General features: G+C 54.8%; 2 protein-coding genes across 2 annotated transcripts; one reads left to right on the plus strand and one right to left on the minus strand.

Moving 5' to 3' along the window:
* Positions 1–9,948: 9,948 nt before the first annotated feature.
* On the plus strand, positions 9,949–11,859 carry GUCA2A (guanylate cyclase activator 2A; the record flags this gene model as incomplete). The annotated part of the gene is made up of 3 exons (XM_082671334.1): positions 9,949–10,023; positions 11,087–11,276; positions 11,633–11,859. The coding sequence occupies 3 exons, from the start codon at positions 9,949–9,951 to the stop codon at positions 11,695–11,697; spliced, it is 330 nt and encodes a 109-aa protein (XP_082527460.1). The 3' UTR covers positions 11,698–11,859.
* A 2,446-nt stretch (positions 11,860–14,305) lies between these two features.
* Positions 14,306–17,490, minus strand: GUCA2B (guanylate cyclase activator 2B; the record flags this gene model as incomplete). The annotated part of the gene is made up of 3 exons (XM_082676309.1): positions 14,306–14,367; positions 16,071–16,257; positions 17,398–17,490. 3 exons carry the CDS (start codon positions 17,488–17,490, stop codon positions 14,306–14,308), a joined length of 342 nt encoding a protein of 113 aa, XP_082532435.1.
* Between the last annotated feature and the right edge of the window lie 2,128 nt (positions 17,491–19,618).

Genomic DNA, 19,618 nt, shown 5'->3' on the forward strand with positions numbered 1-19,618 from the left:
ATTACTTCCAGTGGAACACCCCGGTCCCTCTACCCCTACCCTGGACCCTAGTCTTGCCCCCAGCACTGCCTTCCCAGAGTGCTCTTTCCAAAAGGTGAAAGTGGAGCTTCTTAACATTTGCTGAGCCCACACTGTGTCAGCCCTTCCCATGAGAAATTTAGAGATGAAAAAGCCACGGTTCCTGGCTGTAGGGGGTACAGACTTACCCAGGACAGGGAGCAAATGCCAGCCCAGGGAACTTGCCCAGGGAAGCTACTCTGAAGATGCCCCCTGGCAAGGCAAGATTCTGTTGGTGAGCAGTTAGGTCATGCTGAGGCTAGGGCATTGGCTTAGGAAAGCCTTGGGGTGGGCATGGGCTTTTTAAGTTGAGTTTTCAAAGGACTCAACGGGAGAAGGTGTTTCCATTTATACCACTGCTCTGAGCCAGGCATGGAAGCTAGATTAGCATGGGCGCAGGGTGAGGTTGAAGCCAAAGAAGTGACGGTTTGCTAGTTAAGAGCCAAGCACCAGCAATCCCTGGAGTTGGGATGAGTGCTGGTGTCCCGACCTGATTGTGGAAACAGGCTCAGAGAGGCTACCAATGGGCAGACCAACGACACTGGTGGAAGTGGACTTGAAGCTGCGGTCTGTCTCACTCAGGAAGGGGAGAGATTCCCACCAATCCCATAATCCTGCTCAGGACCCCTCACTACTTCTAACTTAACCCATACAACACTGTCAGGAAAACCTATTTTTAACCATTTTACCGATGGGAAACTGAGGCTCAGAAAGATTAACTTGCCTTAATTAAGTTCTCATAGGTAGTGGAGGATCTGGGATCATTCAGTCTGGGCCTGACTCCAAAGCCCATTTCCTTTTGCTCCACCCAGGGATAGTGCCTACCCATCCTGTGTGTGTGTGTGTGACTTGGAGGAGCTCTGCTTTTCCATCAGTGCCTCTGAAAGACTGTAGTAGGGGGCACGGTTAGATCTGGTCACTTTGTGCTGATTCAGGCACAGCTAAAGTGCACCTTTGTGCTGATCAAATGAGAAAAAGATCATAAAGATGCATGTTTCATTCTTGTGGCTTTACCATGTTGCAGTGTGTTAAGGGCTGCTGTTTATAGATGTGCCCTTACCAGTCAGACAGAGCAGTCCTGGAAGAACCACGTAAGCATCAGTTAGCATTCATAGAAGGGTTGACCGCATCAAAAGGCCCTAGGATCACAGAACTATCTTGAAAGCTTCAAGCTGGGAGGGGCCTTTGAAATCATCTAATATAAAACACCCACATTTTGCAGTTGAGAACATTGAGACCCAGAGGGGAAAGTGACTTGCTCGAAGTCATACATTAGTTAGGGGAAATTTGGGGGAAGGGGAGGAGTGGAGAAAGTCATCTTCCCGGCAGGAATTTAAAATTCCTCACACATTGTCTTGATCTACACAAGAAGGTGATGCTGTAGTATAGTTACTGTAGTTATTGCTCCGCCTTACAGAAAAGCAAACTGCTTTAGAGAGGTAGGGCGCAAGGCAGCAGCATCCTGAATGCATTCAATCAAAGCATGGGAATTTAATTAGACACACTTGGCCAAAAAGAGAAAGAAGGGAAATCTTAATGTGAGAGTACCTACCTGTGATGAACGTGTGCCCCTCAGTGAGTGCAAGTTGGAAGATTCAAACCTGAGACCATAACTGATGTCTGCTTCCAGGTGCCTCTCTGCCTGAGCGTCTCACCACTGAGTGTCGTTCCAGTGGGTAAAGATACACATTCTGTACAACATTGCACTTGGATGCAAGCCAGCTACTTCAAAGACAGACTGTAACCAAGAATTAGGAAAAATGACCATGTTGGGCTTATTGAGATGGTGTGTTTTTCCCCAGTGTGGTGCCTTCCTAAAGGGTTTTCCAGAGGATTTTGGACTTACCTCCCTGTGTGTCTCCCTCACATGATAAGCAACTAGTCAACATGTGCAAAGCACACATTTGGTAAGTGCACCAGAGCTGGAGTCTAACCCCAGGTCAAGGCTGCTTCGACCCAGCCCTGAAGCTGTGCCTTCAGCAACGCTGACCCTGGAAGTCCAGAGTAGGACGGCCACCATGTATTCCTTGTTACTTCACGTTACTTATTCTAAGTACTTGTGGGTTATCAGATTTCGCCTTCAAAACAACTGTGTGGTGGATACTATTGTTATCAACCTATTGCAAAGGAAAAATCTGAGCCACAAAGAGATTAAGTCACCTGCCCAGGGTCATCCGCTCGTAAGTGGTAGAGGTAACAATAGCTGGAGCAGGAGAGCCAGGATTTCAAACCCAGGCCATCCAGCCCCAGTGTCTACACTGCAGTGCGCTGTGCTGTCAGTCCTTACAGGGCAAAGGACGGGGAGCCTTAGAACAAAGCCATGAGGCCGCAGTGAGCACCGGAGGCCGCCAGAGGGCGCAGGGCTGCCAGCTGTGTGCCTTTCCTTGTTTGGAAGGTTTCCTTTACCACAGGGGCTGTGTTCTCTTCCTCTGCAGCCCCCAGAGCTGGGAGCTCCTACAGCCAGGTAGGGACCCCAGTGGCCAGCCCTCAGACTCTGCTCCCGCATCAGAGCTTGCTGGAGGGAGCCGAGGAGCCCTCTAGTCCTCGGCGATAAACATACTGGGGGGGGGCCCACTGCAGAGTGGCCTCTGAGTCTGCTGCCTGGGCCCAGCCCTCCTGATGCCCACTGTCACCTACTCTGAGGTTAGGGTGGGGAAGGTCACCCCACCATCAACCCCAGATCTGAGTTTCCTGAGGCTCTGCATTCCTGGGACCAGTTGACGTCTTGTTTAGGCAAGTGGCCGGGCCTGCCACACACCTTGCCACGGGGCATCTACCCTTGTCCTCCCAGCCCTGCCTCTGAGCCCACACACGCTCACACAGCGAGTCCCGGGGCCGTCACAAACATGATGATTATTGCCACTATTTGCCAGGCCCTGTTCCCAGTACTTGACAGCAATTATCTGAGTTAGCACTCCCAGTTACCTTGGAGGTTGGTGTCATTATCCTCCTTTTACTGCTGGACATTGCCACTCAGAGAGGTGAAGTCATTTGCCCCAGGTCACCATCAGTGAGAGGTTGGCAAGGGGACGGGAACCCAGAGCTGCCTTATTCTGGTCTGCTCTTCCCACCGAGGGCCTTGGCCTCTTCCACAGCACTCCCCAGTTGCCCTTGATCTCCCTCAGGGCCATTCACCACACCCATCCCAACCCACCCTACCCTAGCACGGGGCCTGAGCTGATGTCACTGGGTGAAGGCCACCCCTCTCATGACGCAGCCCCCAGAATGTCAGAGAGGCAACTTCCTGTCCCAGACAATGGCAATAAAGACGTCCGAGCGCACTTCCCACCCTTCCCATGCCTGAGTGACGTCCATAGGCAGAGGCCTTCCTGGGAACGGTCCTCTGGTTCCGTGCGAGAACGTGTGAGTGCGTGAACTCTGTGACTGGGTGTGGGGGGGTACGGTGTAGGTCCTATAAGTCAGGGTAACTGCGAGTGCTTGTGTGACTCCGATTGTGCTCACGAGGCCCTCCGTGTGTGTGAGCCAGACCTTGTATGTTGGTGCTTGTGTGTCTTGTGATGGTGTGCTCATGTGACTGTGCCTGGATATGTGATTGTGTCGCCTGCATGATTGCGTCTGTGTGCCTCAGTGTGTGTGTGTGTGATCGTAAGCCGCAGACAGGAGACAAAGCATTCTGCCCAGGGCAGGGAGGGCGGGATGGCTCCCCACTCAGGTTCTGGCTTCCTCCTCCCTTCCTAACCTTGTTAGCCACTCGAGTCTTCCCCAGCAGCCCACGTCCCCAGAGACATTTGCCTGGGATAGAGCTGGGTTCCCAGGCACACTCAGGGTTAGGCCCTGCAAATCCAATACAGATGAATTCTTCCCCTTTTCTCATCACATCCTTGGCCTGGCCGCTGTCACTGCTTCTCCCCACTGTGGCCCTTTGGACTGGATCCCAGATCTATCTATACCTGCTCCTGCCCCCAGGCAGCTCCTACCCTCCTCCTTGCACCCCGCAAAGCTTCCTGGCCAGACCAGAAGCTGGTCCATTGTGAGTTGCTGGCCTGTGGCTGATCGTGTTTTCTGCAGGCGTCAAAGCCCAGAAAAATACATGAGGCAATGGAAAGAACACGAACTCTGGAGTCAAAAGAACCTAAAGTTCCATCTGGGCAAGACGTTGCTCTCTCTGAGCCTCAGCCTCCTCATCTGTATAATGGGATTAAAGTGTTGATGGGCTCATCCATGAGAAGTCAGATGGAAGCAGCCAGCACGGGCCCTGGCACGCTGTTGGTCCCAAGGACCCATCTGCCTTCCCTGTCTGCCCTCCTCCCTTGCTTCTCTTGCACACACCAAGACCCATGGATACCCCAGCACACCATCCTTCCAATCACCCCTGGCCCTCCCAGGGTACTGCTGGGGGTGGAACACACCCCTTCCCTCCTGGACCAGTGCAGCAGGCACACCTAGACAGTCCGCTCCCAACACCAAGGGCCATGATGGTCTTTCTAAATCACAGCTCTTCTCATGGTCTTCCCCTAGCTTCCCACTGTCACCGGGTGAAGGGCAAAACGCCTTAGCCTGGTGTGTAAAGCCTCCTCTGGCTGCCCACCCACAGCCCCTCTTGAGACACTCTCTGCTTCAGCCCATCCTCCCTCCCTTCCCCTGTGTGCTTCCTGTTGCCAGGCCTTTGCCATATAGCCCCCATCTCTGTGGGTCCAAATCCTCCCATTGATCAAATCCTCCCAGTTCAAATGCCACCTGGTCTGGCAAGCATCCCCAGACCCGGCCACGGGGGGACCTTTTCTCCCTGCGGAGCCCCAGGGAGTTTGTGCCCGTGTCCTATCCTCCCTCTAGCCTGTGGGCTCTGAGGCACATGGCAGGAGCTGCAGGTGGGTCTCCCTCCTTCCCTGACAGCCTTCGGGTGTGATGGGTTGTTTCCATGGCCAACGCCCAGAGCAGGCCAGGGTGTGGCAAAAGGAAGCCCTGCTGTGTGGGGAGCAGATGGTGACTGGAGCTCCCCCAGTGCCTTGTCCCGGCCAGACCATGGGGATGTGAGATGACACTGCCGAGCAAACAACCAGACACACCCTCTGTCTACTCCCCAGCTGCCCCCGCAGAGCATCACGGGAAAGATCCTGCCCACCCCAGCGCCTGGGGGAGGGGAGGGAGCCCGCCACCCCTGCCTGGACTTGGGCTCAGGCCAACAGGCTTCAAATTCCCACTCAGCCATCCACTTTCTCTGTGGCCCTGGGCACTCTCCCAGGAGCCTGGTTTCCTCCTCTGTACAACGGGTATCGCTGCCCTGTAAAACAGGGTCTGACTCAGTGGTTGGGCCTTTCTTCTTCTCCTTCCCCAAAGATGGGGGTCTGGGGCTAGGAAGACAGGACAGGAGGTATGAACCGAATAGAAGTTTAGCTTTTCTTTGGCACTTGTGAGAACTGGCCTCTGTTCTGGAATTTACAGCTTTGTGACTGCAGCTGGTGCCAAGTCCACCTGGCAATGAGTCTGAAAAGTTGTGCCTTCCTCTAGGCTGAGCTAGCTGCACACCTGTGTCTGTGCTTCCCTCGCTGTTGGCTGGGTGCCCTCGTGCAGAGAGCCACCAGTGAAACTGCTCCCGGAGCTTCTGTCCGCACCCTCGGGAAAGTGATGCTTTCTTACCCTCTCTGGGCCTCTGAGCTTCAGTGTGCCCACCTATAAAATGGGGTTCTATAGTGATTTCTTATGTATTCCCAGAGCTATTGGGAGCTATTCACATACATCGTGATGCCTTCCTCATGCAGTTCTGGGCTCTCAGAAGAACCTCCAGGACATGTATGCAAGCAGGATGCGGAGGCTGTAAAATGTGGGCCACAGCCTCTTCATGGTCACGGTCAACATGGGAGCCTTCAGACTCCCACCCGGGCTCTGTTCCAGGCCTTTCTTCCTAGGGTCAGCTGAGGCCTCCAGCCTGCAGGGAAGCAGAGCCAGGCCTGGGAGGGCTGGGCCTCAGTGGACCCAACTTTAACAGGCACCCTGGAACCATGACGAGGTCACCCAAACACAAGAGTTCAACAATCTCTAGGCAAAAGGAATGGCATCAGCATCCTCACAGAGACCAGAGGGCGGCCCGACAGCAGGGGAAACCCACGCAGCTGCCAGCAGTGGGTGAGGGGTGGCTGGGCTGCAGGGCTGGGTCTGGTTTTCACACCTGTAAAGCACGTAGCCTAGAGTGAGTGTTTGATCAACATTCGCTGCTATTCTTCATGTTATGATTATTACTAATACCACAGCCTTCCTGGTCTCCTGAGAGATCGGGGCTACCCACTAAGTGCCAGGCCTTGTATGGGTACTGGGGCCACGATGGAGCAAGACACAGGCTCTGCTCTCAGAAGCTCGTAGGAAAGTGGGCAGGACAGATAGTTTGGTAGGTTTTATAAGGGGAGAGTATAGGAGGCTGGTGGAGCCCAGAGGTGGTGGGGATGGTCTTAACACAGGCCTGCTGGGGCTGGAAGTCAGTGAGGACAGTTTTCTCGGCAACCCAAAATTCAGTGTAGTTGTTATTGTCTCCATTTTTCTGACGCAAAAACTGAGGTTCAGAAAGGGCACACAGCTGTTCACTGATGGAGCTAGGACTCTACCCCAGGGCTGCCTGGCTCCAAAGCTGGAGCTTTTTCACCTACAGCACCCCAGGTATGGGCCCCTTCTTCCTGGCCCACTCCTAGGGAGTCTTTCGGGATCCTGGGTGAAGGGTGAGCAGGGGCCTGACCATGATGGGCCTTGAATGCCAGGCCAGGAGTCTGGACTTCCTTCTGAAGGTTTGGGGCAGCCACTGATGGGTTTTCAGGTGGGGAGGCAGGTAGAGGTGGCATGGCCTGGGAGGCTATGGAGGTGTGAGAGTTTGCCAGAAGGGGTGGCCTTTGGATGTGAGGTGCCCAAACAACCCAGACCCACTCACCCCCCTTAAGAAATGATGAGGGGTGTTGGGGTGCTGGGGAACCGAGACCACAGGACTCAGGTGGGGGCCTGGGGTGATCCAGAACCCCAGGCTTCCAAGAGGACCCCAAGATCCAGCAGCTTCGATGCAGGAGAGGAGGGAGGGGGTCTGAACTCACACCTAGGCCCAGGCTGGGCCAGGGAATTGGCAGGGGTGGGAGGGGCGTTGGTTCACATTTCCCAGGGGAGATGTCAGAGGTAGGGTTGGGTAGGTCAGGGCCCGAAGTGCTGAGGCCTGTGAGCCGTTTCCTCTTTCTCACAGTGTGGAGCTTACATCACTCCCACACACCCGCTCCACCCCAGCCTTGCAGCAGGTAAGCCCCGGCTAAGGGGTTATGGGAGAAAGAGGCTTCAGGAACCAGAGGCCCCTCCCTTTACCCCCAATCCCACTGTAACCTAGGAGGGGAAGGACTGAAAAGCCAAAGGGAGCCAGAAACAGGGCTCCTGCAGCCCACAGCGGCCACACCGAACCCCATCCTTCATGCTAAACCAAACCCCAGTCCAGCCTGAGCCCCGCGCTTAACCCCAGACCCAGCCCCAGTCATAAACCTGACCCCACCCACACCTCCAACTTAAACTGCAGACTCAGCTCCCGCCTTAACCCTACCACAGAACCCTAAGCTAACCCCAAACCAACCTCCATGTCAGCTACAATCCCCACATCGACCCAATCCTAGCTACACCCCTGATTCCAAACCTAACCCTGACCCTTACCCCACACCCAAGCTCAGCTCCATCCTGACCCTGACTCAAACCCCAATCTGAGTCCTAACTTGAACTCCTATCACTATCTGCTACTTCATCTTGCCCTAATGTAACTCCAGTCCCAGTTGGTAACCTAAGACTGATCTTAACCCAGCTTTCACCCTAACCCAGCTCAAGTCCACCCAACCCCAATTCCAACCCCAGCGCCAGCCTCAGCTGCACTCCTGATCTCTACCTGTGCTCACCACCATCCCAATCACAACACATTCTACCCTTATGTGTATCTCTAGCCTCACCTTCAACCCCAACTCCATCCGTAACCCTAAGGTACCCTATCCCATCCCTAACCCTCTGCTGGGGCTCATTCCCACCCAGCTCTCAGCTAGCAGCGGCCACCACGTGGCTGGACTGGACATGTAGACTTCAGCGTACACACACACACACCTTGCATATACTAACACACTTCAACTTACACACACTCCTCAGTGTACACACACACACTAGAAAAGGGAGGGAATCTTAGTCTGGTTCTGAGGACTAGCCTGAGAGGGCAGGTTGGCCAAGTGTTTCCTGCCCCTCCCTTGGGCTGAACCCCTTTGAAGTACCCTCCAATTTCCCCTGCAGTGTTGACTTTTCCCACCCAGGGATTCCCACCCCCACTCCTTTCTTTGGAGCCATCCTGGCTTGCAGCCAGATTGGTTTGTAGATTAGAACAAAGCAGCTCCCAGGACTCCCCTTCCTCCGTGTCCTGGAGGCTCTGCTCACAAAAGAATACAATGAACACACACTATGCCGGGGTACAGTCCTCATGAGGGTCAGAGTCTAGATGGGCAGAGACACACACCCAAGTAATCCAACTCAACAAGATCCCCAGTAGGGGAATGTATCTGGTTCTGTGAGAACAAAGAGAGGTTATTTAGCTGAGGATGCAGTGGGGGTTATTTGATCTGGGCCTTAACGTTTAAGTAGGAGTTCACCTAGTGACAAGGAAGGAAAAACCTTCCAGGCAGATGGAGTAGCATATTCAAAGGCAGGGGATGCTGGGAGAGTTGAGCCTGGCAGGAAAGGCCAGGGTGGGGGAGATTAGGCTGAGTTAGTTGGGGGAAGCAGAGCAAAAAGAGGAGGGACACGGTGTGGGCAGGGGGTGGGGGGGATGGTTAGAGGGGCAGGGGGCAAGGGAATCAGGAGGGAGTGGGGAGAGCACATCCAAGGATGATCTGAGGCTGCAGGACAGGCAGGACAGCAGGCCCAGCACCAGATGAGAACAGGCTGTGGCTCAGATCGGCAGGTGGTCTCCAGAGGGGCCAACGGGGACCAGAAGCTGTTGTGGCTGTTGAACAAAGTAATGATAACTGAAGGATCTTTTACTGAGTGCTTTCTGTATGCCAGGCATTGAGGTAAGCATTTTTATAACCTCATTGAATTCTCAAAATAACCCCACGAGGTACGTATTATTATATTGGTCCCCAGAGAGGATACAAGGGGTCCTGATGTTCAGAGAGGGAAACAATTTGTCCAGATTCACACACATAGGAATGGGGCAGTAGATGGGACTCGAACCAGGCCTGTGGATGGCAGAGCTGAGTCCTTCCTCAAAGTCACAGTGGCCAACCCTAACGCCTGCCTTGGTAATCTCATTTCTTAACACTTGAAGCCCCCTGGCAACCTCCTCCTCCCCCGCAGGCTGAATTACTCACATTTCCTCGATTATTCCAGGCCTATTTCACCTCCCTGCTGTCTCACGTGTAGTATCCTCTGCAAGAAACGGCCTTCTACCCTCAGCCCCTTCTCCAAGAAAATCTCCACCCATTCTCTAAACCTCCTTTGGGAAAGCTTCTTGAACTGCCCCGCCCCTTGGCTGGTCGAATGGCCCCTCCATTCCTCATGCCCACCCACTCCCCTAATCACCCTGCATCGCCACTGGTCCTCCCTCTTTAAGGGCTGGGCTGGGTCTGCAGCCCCACCCTGGCGCATGGCGTGGCCCACAGCCATCAGTGAGTGTGAGTGGTTGGTCCTGAATGCAGGACCCAGCCCAGCCATGGGTTAAAGTGGGAGTCCAGGAAGGGGCTGGGGCTCTGACGGCCTCCCCCGACTGATTTCTTACCGGCCAGGGCTGTCTTGGGCCTTATCTGATTAGGGTTAAGTTGACAAGCAAGCAGATGAGACACTGGCAAAGACTCCTGGGTTACTCAGTAACCCTGCTCTCTTTAAAAGTCCCACTGTTTTCCCCTTGCATGCAGAACCAAGCCCTCTTCTCTCTTGGGCGCTGCTGCCATGAACACCTTCCTGCTCTCTGCACTGTGCCTCCTTGGGGTCTGGGCCGCCCTAGCAGGGGGAGTCACCGTGAAGGTAAATTCTCCGTCCCTACTGTGGCCCAGCTGGCTCTCTATGTCCAGGGCCCAGGGCCTGTCCCCTGATAGAGCACCCCTCTGGGGACGGAGTGGGGAGTATGTCTAAGGCTTGACTCTTCCCCAGGGACCCCCTTCTCAGTCCTGCCTCTTACGCCTTCCTCTTCAAACTTGGAGAAAGAACATCAGGTAGAGAAAAGAGAAACAGTTTGGGAAAGGCAGGTGATTAGTCAATTTACAGAGTGCCTGCCATGACCAGGTTCCTCCAGTATGTCACCGTGACGCCAGGATCACCGTGGCAAGAGGGAGTATTAGTCTCAGTTTTCAGAGGCGTCAAATAGAGCCTCAGAGAGATTCTGTAACTGGGCGTGGGCACATGGTTGGGAAGGGACGGAGCTTGATTCAGTTCCAGACCTTCCTCCTCAGCCACAGCCCTGGCCTGGGTCTCAGGAATCACCTGGACAGCCTGGAGGTCCTGAAGGAAGGGTGTGCCCATTGGTGTGGATGCCGGCCGTAGGCCAGCCTGGTACTCATCGGGGGCCCCATTCTATCACAGCCAGGCCCCGGGAGGCCTTTTACTGCTTCTCAAACATCAGCCAGGCAGCAGGCTGGAGCCGGGGGCCAGGGGATCAGCCCACACTGCTCTCAGGCAGGGGTGAAGACAACTGGGGCACAGCCACGTGGATTCAGGATGCCCGAGCCTTGGTCCCAGCTCTGTGCCTCTCCCTACAAATCAGCACAGTGGCTCCCACTAATAGGCACCTATTGTGTCCCTGCCGCTTCGCATCTGTCTTCTCCATTCCTCACATAACAGGCAGACCCTAGGATCCCAGAGTGTAATGACCCGTCCATGGTCGCAGAGCAAAACCAGGATTCAAGCCCAGTGTCTGGCTCTGAGCTCTGACCACCTTATATTGCCCCGCAGTGGAGCACCTGGCTCCCGTGCGCCGCAAACACTGTTTGAGTGTGAGCACCGGGGCTGGAGAGGGGGCGGTCCTCGGGGAAGCGGCCAGGGAGCAGGCTGTATGTAGCCTGGCCTCACACCCTGGACATGTCTCTCTCAGGATGGAGAGTTCTCCTTTTCTCTGGAGTCAGTGAAGAAGCTCAAGGACCTCCAGCAGCTCCAGGAGCCTAGGAGGTCTAGAAATACTGGTGGATCCCTCGTTCCCATCCTCTGTAGCTCCCTGAGGTTTCCCGAAGAACTCAAGCCTCTCTGCAAGGAGCCCAATGCCCAGGAGATGCTGGAGAGGCTCGGTGAGTAACCCCCTCTCTGAAGGGCGGGGCCCAGGAATTCCCTGATTGGTGGCACTTGAAGGAGAGGTGTGTTCTGATTGGTGGGATTCCGAGGATGAGCTCTGCTCTGATTAAGCCCTCTGCTGTGTGTCCTGGTTTGTCTGGTCTCGGCTGTAACGCCTTTCTGGGTAGGCTCTCCGCCCTGATTGGCCGGCTTGCCGTACTTGTGTCCTGGTTTGGGGTGGGAAGTGCCGCTGGTCAGAGAGGACAGGCCTGGGTTTCTCCTGGGTAGCGGATGTTCAAACTCTGGCTCAAGGGACGGCGGGAGCTTTGGGCAGAGGAAGCTGCTCTCACGGGGCCCCGTTTCTCCTGTCCAGAGGCCATCGCCGAGGATCTGAGCACGTGTGAGATCTGTGCCTACGCTGCCTGTGCTGGATGCTAGGACGGCGGGTGCTCGCTACCTTCTGTCCCTCCCCCGCAGGCCGCTCCCCCTCCTCGCAGCTCCACCTACCCAGAATGGAGGAGTGACGAGAGGGCAGCCTGGGGAGGCCCAGCCCCTGCCCGCATCCGAGCTGCCGGTACTTTCCAAGATCCACCCCCACCGGCGGATAATAAACCAGATTCCAGAGTCCTCCTGGTGTTGCTTTCATTCCTTCTTTCATCCCACTTTATGAATGCCTACCCTGCCCTCGCCAGCTCAGGGTTTAGTGTGCTAAGTGCAAGAACCCTGCTCTTCCTGCTAAGCCAGTATCGGTACTGCCCCCCACTCACAGACGCCGAGGAGACTTGAATCCAACGACCACCAATGGAGGAGGTGGAACTTCTGCTTTTCTTTCATGATCCGTAAGCCACATGTGAGCTCCTGTGCTGGTTTGGATGACCGACACAAGCACTGAGGGGCTATGAGATCAGCCCCTGGCCGGAGAGTGTTCAAGGGGCCTCAGAATCTGGCCCCGTCCTGACCACTTCAGCAATGCCTCCTGCCCTCCCCCCAGGGCCCACACCCCAAGCCATAGTTCTCACTATGTCTTCTGCTCCCCTCACCCCTGCTCACCCCTGATCTCTTGGGAGATCCCTCCTCCCAAGGTTGCAGGGGTGCCTGATGAGATGGGTGGTGGGGTAGAATTATTTACTGCTCCTACTCTGGAGCCAAACTCTCTGGGTGTCAGTCCAGGCACTGCTTGTTACCAGCTGTGTGACTTTGGGCAGGTTACTTAGCCTGTACTCTCCCCTACTTCACAGGGGTGAGTGAAGATTAAATGAGGTAATACAGGGAAAACTCTTAGAGCTCCACCGGGCCCAGTGTGAGCGAGCACTGTGCTGATGCTATTATTATTATGATTATTTCTGTCTAGATGGCTCTGCCTTGTGCCTGGCACATAGCAGGTGCTCCCTCAGTGGCAGTTCCCATTATTGCCTCCTTCCCAGGCAGGTGGGAGACGAGGCCAGATGGTGAGTGGGCTCAGTTTAGACTTGCAGGTTGGTACTGGGGAGGCACAGAGGGGTAAGGGGCACTGCTGGAGCAGCACTGCAGTGTTCCTCTGGCTTGGTGGGCAGGAGAGCCTGCAGGATGCAGGGCAGGGAGGAAGCTCTGGCCTCGCGGGGGAGAGAGGATGGGACAGGGAGGGAGATAGTGATGATAGAGGGATGGGAGGGGCCCAGAGAGACGCAGGAGGCATTGCAAAGGCCCCTAGCCAGACTTGCTGTGGGGGGAGGACCGGAAGGAGCCAGAGCTCCGAGGGGTGTGGCCTGGGAGGTTACAGGACTATTGAGCACAACTGGGCAGACAGGAGGAGCAGCAGGTCTGGGGGAATCCACCATGGGCTTGGCCCTGGGAGCTGAGTTCAGAGGGCACGGCCCCTTTGTACCTGGCTTTTCTCCTCTCTGGCTGCCCGGGACAGAGGCCGGGGAGGAAGCCACCCTGTGGAAAGCCCTTCTCCCAGGAATTCCCAGTCTTGTCTCTTGGCCTTTAGTAGAGCACTGAAGGCCCCTGGGGGAATGCAGTGGCTGCAGGACATCCTCCCTTGAGTGTCATTAGCTGCAGCTGGGGCCTGGAGTCACAGGGAGGCGGTAACATGATGGTTCAGAGTATAGACTCTGGCCCAGACTTCCTGGGAAGAAGCCTGCTTTGCCACTTTGCTGAACCTGTGACCCTGGACTAATTAGTTCTCTCTGTACCTGGGTCTCCTCATTCGTAAAGGTAATACGAATAGTACCTGCTTCACTGAACTGTTGTGAGGACTCGGTGAGTTAATACCTACAAAGCATTTAAAACAGTACCTGGGGTATAGCAAATGCTCAGAAGATGCTGGTATTATTAATATTCCTTAGGACCACCAGGATGGAGAGAGGGAAGGAAGGCCTTCCCTATGGAGCTGGCCAGGCAGTCCCGGAGAGCCCCAGAAGGAGGGTAAAGGTGAACTCAGGCAGGCCCGGGGGCAGAATCAGCCCCGAAGGGGCACCACGTGGTTCCTCCCTCCACCCCCTCCACTGCAGTCCCACCTACGGGAGGGAGCCCCCCATCCCTTCCCCAGCCCCACCAGGAGCACAGAAGCTCTGGCTCTGCAGCTGGGCCAGGACTTGAGCTCAGCTTGGGAGGTCAGATAGATCTGGGTGCTCTGTGGCTTCCCAGCCCGGTGATCATGGGCGACTCATTTCCACCCAGAGCCTCACTCCTTCGATATGAAACAGAGCAACTCCTCAGGCGAGGAAGCCATGAAAACGCCTGACACAGGAGCCCAACCCCCCCAGCTTCCCAGGCAGCTCTGCCTGTGGCTCCTGGGGGTGAACAAATGGACGCCTGACTCTGCGTGTAGGTGGGGAATCTTTATTCAGCAGCAGGGCTGCCTCAGGGCCACACTCTCCTCCAACCGTGGGTCCAACTGCTTTGTGCCAGGTCCAGCTGCTCGGGCCCTGCAGGGCGGGGTGGGGGGCGGGGATGACCGTGGTGGCGGGGACCCCCAGAGCCTGGATGGGGGTGGGTGCTGTGAAGGCAGTGGGCGGGGGGGAGGGCACGGGGTCCAGGGTGGGCTCAGGGCACCCAGGCCATCTTAGCTGCAGCCAGTACAGGCAACATTCACGCACAGCTCGCAGTCATCAGCAGCGATGGTCCCTGGGCAGAGGAGAAAACTGGTCAGCTGAACCTGACCCTGAAACATCTGCGATCCAAGGAGCCACTGACCAGGCAACCAGAGAAGGCCTGCTTCTGAGAGGGTTTGAGGCAGGGGCCTGGCATCCTTCTCATAGATTAAGAGCAAGAAAGTTTAGAAGAAGCGTGAGCAGCTTGGGCTCAAGTCCCAGGTTCTGTCCTCCTAGCAGTGCCTGGGCAAGTCACTTAAACTCTGTGCCTGAGTTTTCCTGCCTGCTCGACTGTGTCAGCCTGACAGAGGGGTTGTGAGGAGAGCTTGCAGGCAAAGAGATTGACCCAGGGCCTGGCACTTAGTAGGTGCTCAATAAATACTAGCTACTAGAGATGATCATACTAAGTGAAGTAAGTCAGAGAAAGACAAATATCCTATGCTATCACTCATGTGGAATCTAATTTAAAAAGTTACAAATAAGCTTATTCACAAACAGAAACAGACTTAACAGATGTTGAAAACAAACTTCTGGTTACCAAATGGGAAGAGTGGGGGGGGGGATAAATCAGGAGCTTGGGATGAACATACACACACTACTATATATAAGATAGATAACCAACAAGGACCTACTGTATAGCACAGGGAACTCTACTCAATATTCTGTGATAACCTATATGAGAAAAGAATCTAAAAAAGAATGAATAGATGTGTATGTATAACTGAATCACTTGGCTGTACACCTGAAACTAACACAATACTGTAAATCAATGATACTCCAATAAAATCAAAAGAAAAAAAGAAAAAATACTAGCCAGTTGCCGCGTTCTCCTGGCCAGATGTTTCATCCCTCACATTTCAGCTTAGATGTCACCCCGTCTTGGAAACATTTCAGATCCCGTTATGTAACAGGGAAGAGCCAAATCTGACTACATGTTGGATCTGTTGTTTCTTTTACTTTATCCTTTTCTTTCCGCTGCTTTTGTTCACTAAAAGGATACTGTCTACACGTAATGGCCTGCCTTGGAGAACCCTGCCCCTTTGCCTGAATGTTAAACCAAAGTGCTATTGTTCAGGGAAGCATCCTGACCCTGTCCACCCTGTGGATGGCTGCAAGAAAGAAGAAATTAACACATCCCCTCCCAGAGGCTGGCCCTTCCAAGGGACATTTGCAAAACTTATGGCCTTTTTACTTTACTTCCTCATCTCCTCCCCGTCTCTGTTCTATAAAAGAAACTGGCATCCAAACCCCGATAAGATGGTTTTCTGGAGACCTTAGCCTGCCATCATCTCGGTCTGCTGGCTTTCCAAATAAAGTTGTATTCCATGCCTCAACACCTCGTCTCTGATTTATTGGCCTGTCGTGCAGTAGGACTCAGTAACACTTATGCCACTGTGGACGTGAGCCATCTCTCTCCCGTGTCCCCACTGTGCCTCCCCCATCATCCCACTGCATTGCAATCATTTTTATGGGTCCGTTTCCTGTGTCCCTTTCCCCCCAATCTGTGTAGTCTTGGAAGTAGGCTGATCACCCCGTCCAGGCTGCCAGGGACTGAAGGGGTTCCTGGCATGCCTGATTTCAGTGCCCCAACCGGGGAGGCCAGGGGCTTGAGTTTCTTGAATCTCCCTGTTCTCAGCCACTGGGTGTTTAACAGAAACCACATGAGGTAGAGGAGCTAGGGTGTGGGGAGGAGAGAGAATGAGGGGCAGGAGTCTTGCCAGGGGTGGGGGGACTCACTCAAGTCCTGGAAAATGCTGTCCGCTTCCCCAGAGACACAGATGGGCTGGAGGTCCAGTGGCAGGGCCGGGTAGTGGCACATGGAGGACTGGGATCTCTGGGTTTTCAGGTCAGGGCTGGGCACCCATTGCCCCTCCAGGTCATTCAGCTTCTTCACCGATTCCAGCTGGACCTGGAAGCCTTGGTACTGGAGGAAGAGAGAGAGGAGACGGGAGGGTATCAAAACCTGAGGAGGAAGGGGGTGGGGCACTGCCGGGAGACCAGGGTTCCCCGGGCCCCGCAGAGCTTCCGTGTTCTCACGGAGTGGGAACGTCAAGGTCACACTCGGAAGACTGCCTGCGTGGAAGGTGGGGCCTTGTACTTCACACCCCTGTGTCACAGGCTAACTGGGAGATGAGGTCAAACAGGGCCGTGGAGCACGTTGGTTCAAGGCGTGGGCTCTGAAGGCCAGGGGACTTCGGTTCAAATCCCAGCTCTTCCCGACTGGCTGACCATCTCTTCCCCACTCTGAGCCTCATCTGACAAATGGAGATAATCAAACTCCACTGCTCTCTGGTGCCTGGTACCCAGGGCACCCTCGATAACTGCCTGATTGCCCTTGAACTGACATGGTAAAACGATGGCAATGCCTAGTCTAGCCAGCTGGGCTCCAAAGTCAAGGCTGCAGGGGGAAGCTGCCACTGCTTCCCCAGGATTCCCTTATTCCTTCCCAAGGAGGCCCCGCCCAGAATCAGGAACGTGCCACCCAGGAGCCCAGCGGGCAACCTGCCACACCCACAGGCAGGCCCTGTTTCCAGAAGACTCCTAGTCTCACAGCTGCCCTGGAAGGAGACCCAGATTCCCTGCTGTCTTCTCTCTGGGCCTTTGCATATGCTGTGCCCTCTGTCTGGAGCAGTCGGTGACCTCTGCACCGGGCTACCTCCTGCTCATGCTGCAATGTCAGCTCGAGTTACCAGCCAGGGCAACTTTTTCTGGTGACCCTCCGCCCTCCTCCCCATACATGGGTGAATACAGAGAGTTGTGGAAGCATCAAAGAAGTCTGCCTTCCCTCTGGGCTCTTCAAGGGCAGGGATCACGTCTTGTTCCACATCTGAACTCTGACCGAGAGGGGCATTTGAGGAGAGCGATGCTGAACGACCATAATTTATTGTTATTATCATCACCATCATAGCCCCCATTGACATCCCAGCTGCTCCCCCCAACCAGCTGTGTCCCTGGGCTGTGATTGGGTGCTGGGCTGAGCCCTGGGTCCTCAGCTCTCCTCAGTGAATTGCCCAGCATTCCCTCTCCATCCCAGCCTCTCACCATGGGGACCTTCAGGACAAACCTGGATGTAGACTGACTGTGCGCCCTGCAGCAGTACCAGGAAGACCGCAGCAACGCCACACAACAGCAGCCCTGACAGTGCCCTGTGAGCCATCTCGTTCCCTCTGTGTCTCGCCACCGTGCACCAGGCTCCCACCTGCTTCCCCAGCTGACAGCTCTTTATAGGCCGGGTTCCAGCTCCCTGGTCACTCATTAACTGGCCAGCCAGGGTGGGGCTGAACAGCTGGCTGGCATCCTGACAAGCCCAGAGCCCATTCCCGGGAAAGGGGTTGGGGATGATAGGGGTAAGGAGGCCCAGAGCACACCCGAGCATGATGCAGTGTTAAGCGCCTGCCTTGTGCACAAGACAGCGAGCGAGTGGGGTGAGAGGGAGGCCATTTCACAGACAGGGAAAGTGAGGCTCCAGAGGTAAAGTGTCTTGTCCCAGGTGACAGAGCTAGTCGATAGCAGGGCAGGTCCTCAGGCATCTGACCCAGCTCAGCCTAGGGTTCTTTCTCAGGTCAAAAGGTGCAGACAGACAGGTTGGTCCAGGGCAAGGTGGGCAGATACAAGGCTGACCTCAGGGTGCTCCATGCCCTCAGACCCATGTCTCTCCCACTCCCCTCTCCCCAGTTCTAGTTAAGGACCATCCTGATCAGTCCCTGCCCAGGCCCTCAACCTGCCTCTGCCTACCATTTCCCATGGTGATGGGTACACTCAGGCCAGGTATTGTCCATCTCACCTGTCGGTGCCTTTCAGAAGCCAATAGCCTACCCCAGTATGGAGGAAAGAGCACCTGCCTTGGAGACAGATTGACCTGGGTTCGAAACCTGATCCTGCCGCAGCCGCGTGACCTTGGCGAGTCACATCGACTCTGACTGAGCCTTAGTTTTCTCTTCCGTCAAATGGGCATAATGATAGAATCCACCACAAGAGGTCGCTGTGAGAGTTGATGGGGCTGGGCCCGCCTGAGCTCGTCCTCATCTGGGGGTAACTCGTGCTGTCACAGGTCCCTTAATTTCACAGTTGCCATGCGGGGCAGTGCATGACCTACGACCTCCGTGATTGAAGATTGGGTCAGGGAGAAGTGCGCAAAGTCTGCAAGGGCGTCATCACCACTGCCAGCCAAGGCAGCTGTCAACAGCATCCGTCCCAGGGCTCTGCTCTGCCAGGCCTGGCGTGCGGTAGGTGCCCCGTGCATAACATTGAATTGAAGCCCAGATAGCCCATCTGTCTATTTCAGGACCACTCTCCAGCCTGTGGCTAAAGTCTGATGTCACTGTGTTCCCTAAGGCTGATCCTCCTTGCACGAGCCTAATCCCATCTCGTGATTCTGCTGCTGCTTTCCACCTGCCTGAAATGCTCACCTCCTTCTTTCTTTTCTTGGGGGTGAAATGAAAAAAGCTTGAGTGAACTTTGGTATTTCCTTTGTCTTGCTTTGAATACGGACTTTGACCTTTACTCTTATGAGTATGAAGAATTTAATAGACTTTCTTCCATGACTTCATATCTGTAAACTGAAATAACTGTCAGTAGCAATAACTCCCTTTTCTCTAATGTACAGGTGCCATGCTGTTCTATGGGCCTAATCTCATTCAATCTGATGGGACAGTGTAATAATTATCTTCAGGCACTGTGTGAGCAGCAGGTTTTCTCTCTGGAATTCTTGCCTCTGCTCAGCTTATGGTAGAAGGAACACAGGCCTTGGATGTAAGAGATCTGGGTTCAAACCCAGACTCCAGCACTTCTCACCTGTGTGACCTTGCGTGGCTTCTCCAAGCCTCCATTTCTTCATCAGTAAGTGGAGGAAATAATGGACAACCTCACAGTGGCTATTGTGAGGAAAAACTGGACAGTCCCATCCCAAAGGAGCCTGTGACTCTTCCTTTCCCCAGCATGTGCCTGGCCTGTGGGGGCCATGTCGTGAGTGGTGGTTTCCCTGCCTCTCCTTCCCCATGCAGCCCTCCCTGACAGGCCCCATCTCTGAACCTGCAGCTGGGACACTTCTGATCTTCGAATCCCCAGTCCTTGCTCTCTCCACCAAGCAAGCTCAGCCCCACTGGCCAGACACCAAGAGGCAAGGAACAAGCCCGTAGGTTTGGAGGCCCCGGTAGCCATGGTCTTCCCTTCTCTGTCTTTCAGCTCTGCCAGCCAAGGCCCATCATGTGTCACTCTCTTCCTGGGAACAAGGTGTGACTTCCCTGTCTGCCTAATCTGACTCAGATTCATATCTCAATGCTGCT

The sequence above is a fragment of the Grampus griseus genome (genome assembly GCF_964374135.1).
Source record: "Grampus griseus genome assembly, chromosome: 1".
NCBI classification, from domain to species: Eukaryota; Metazoa; Chordata; class Mammalia; order Artiodactyla; family Delphinidae; genus Grampus; species Grampus griseus.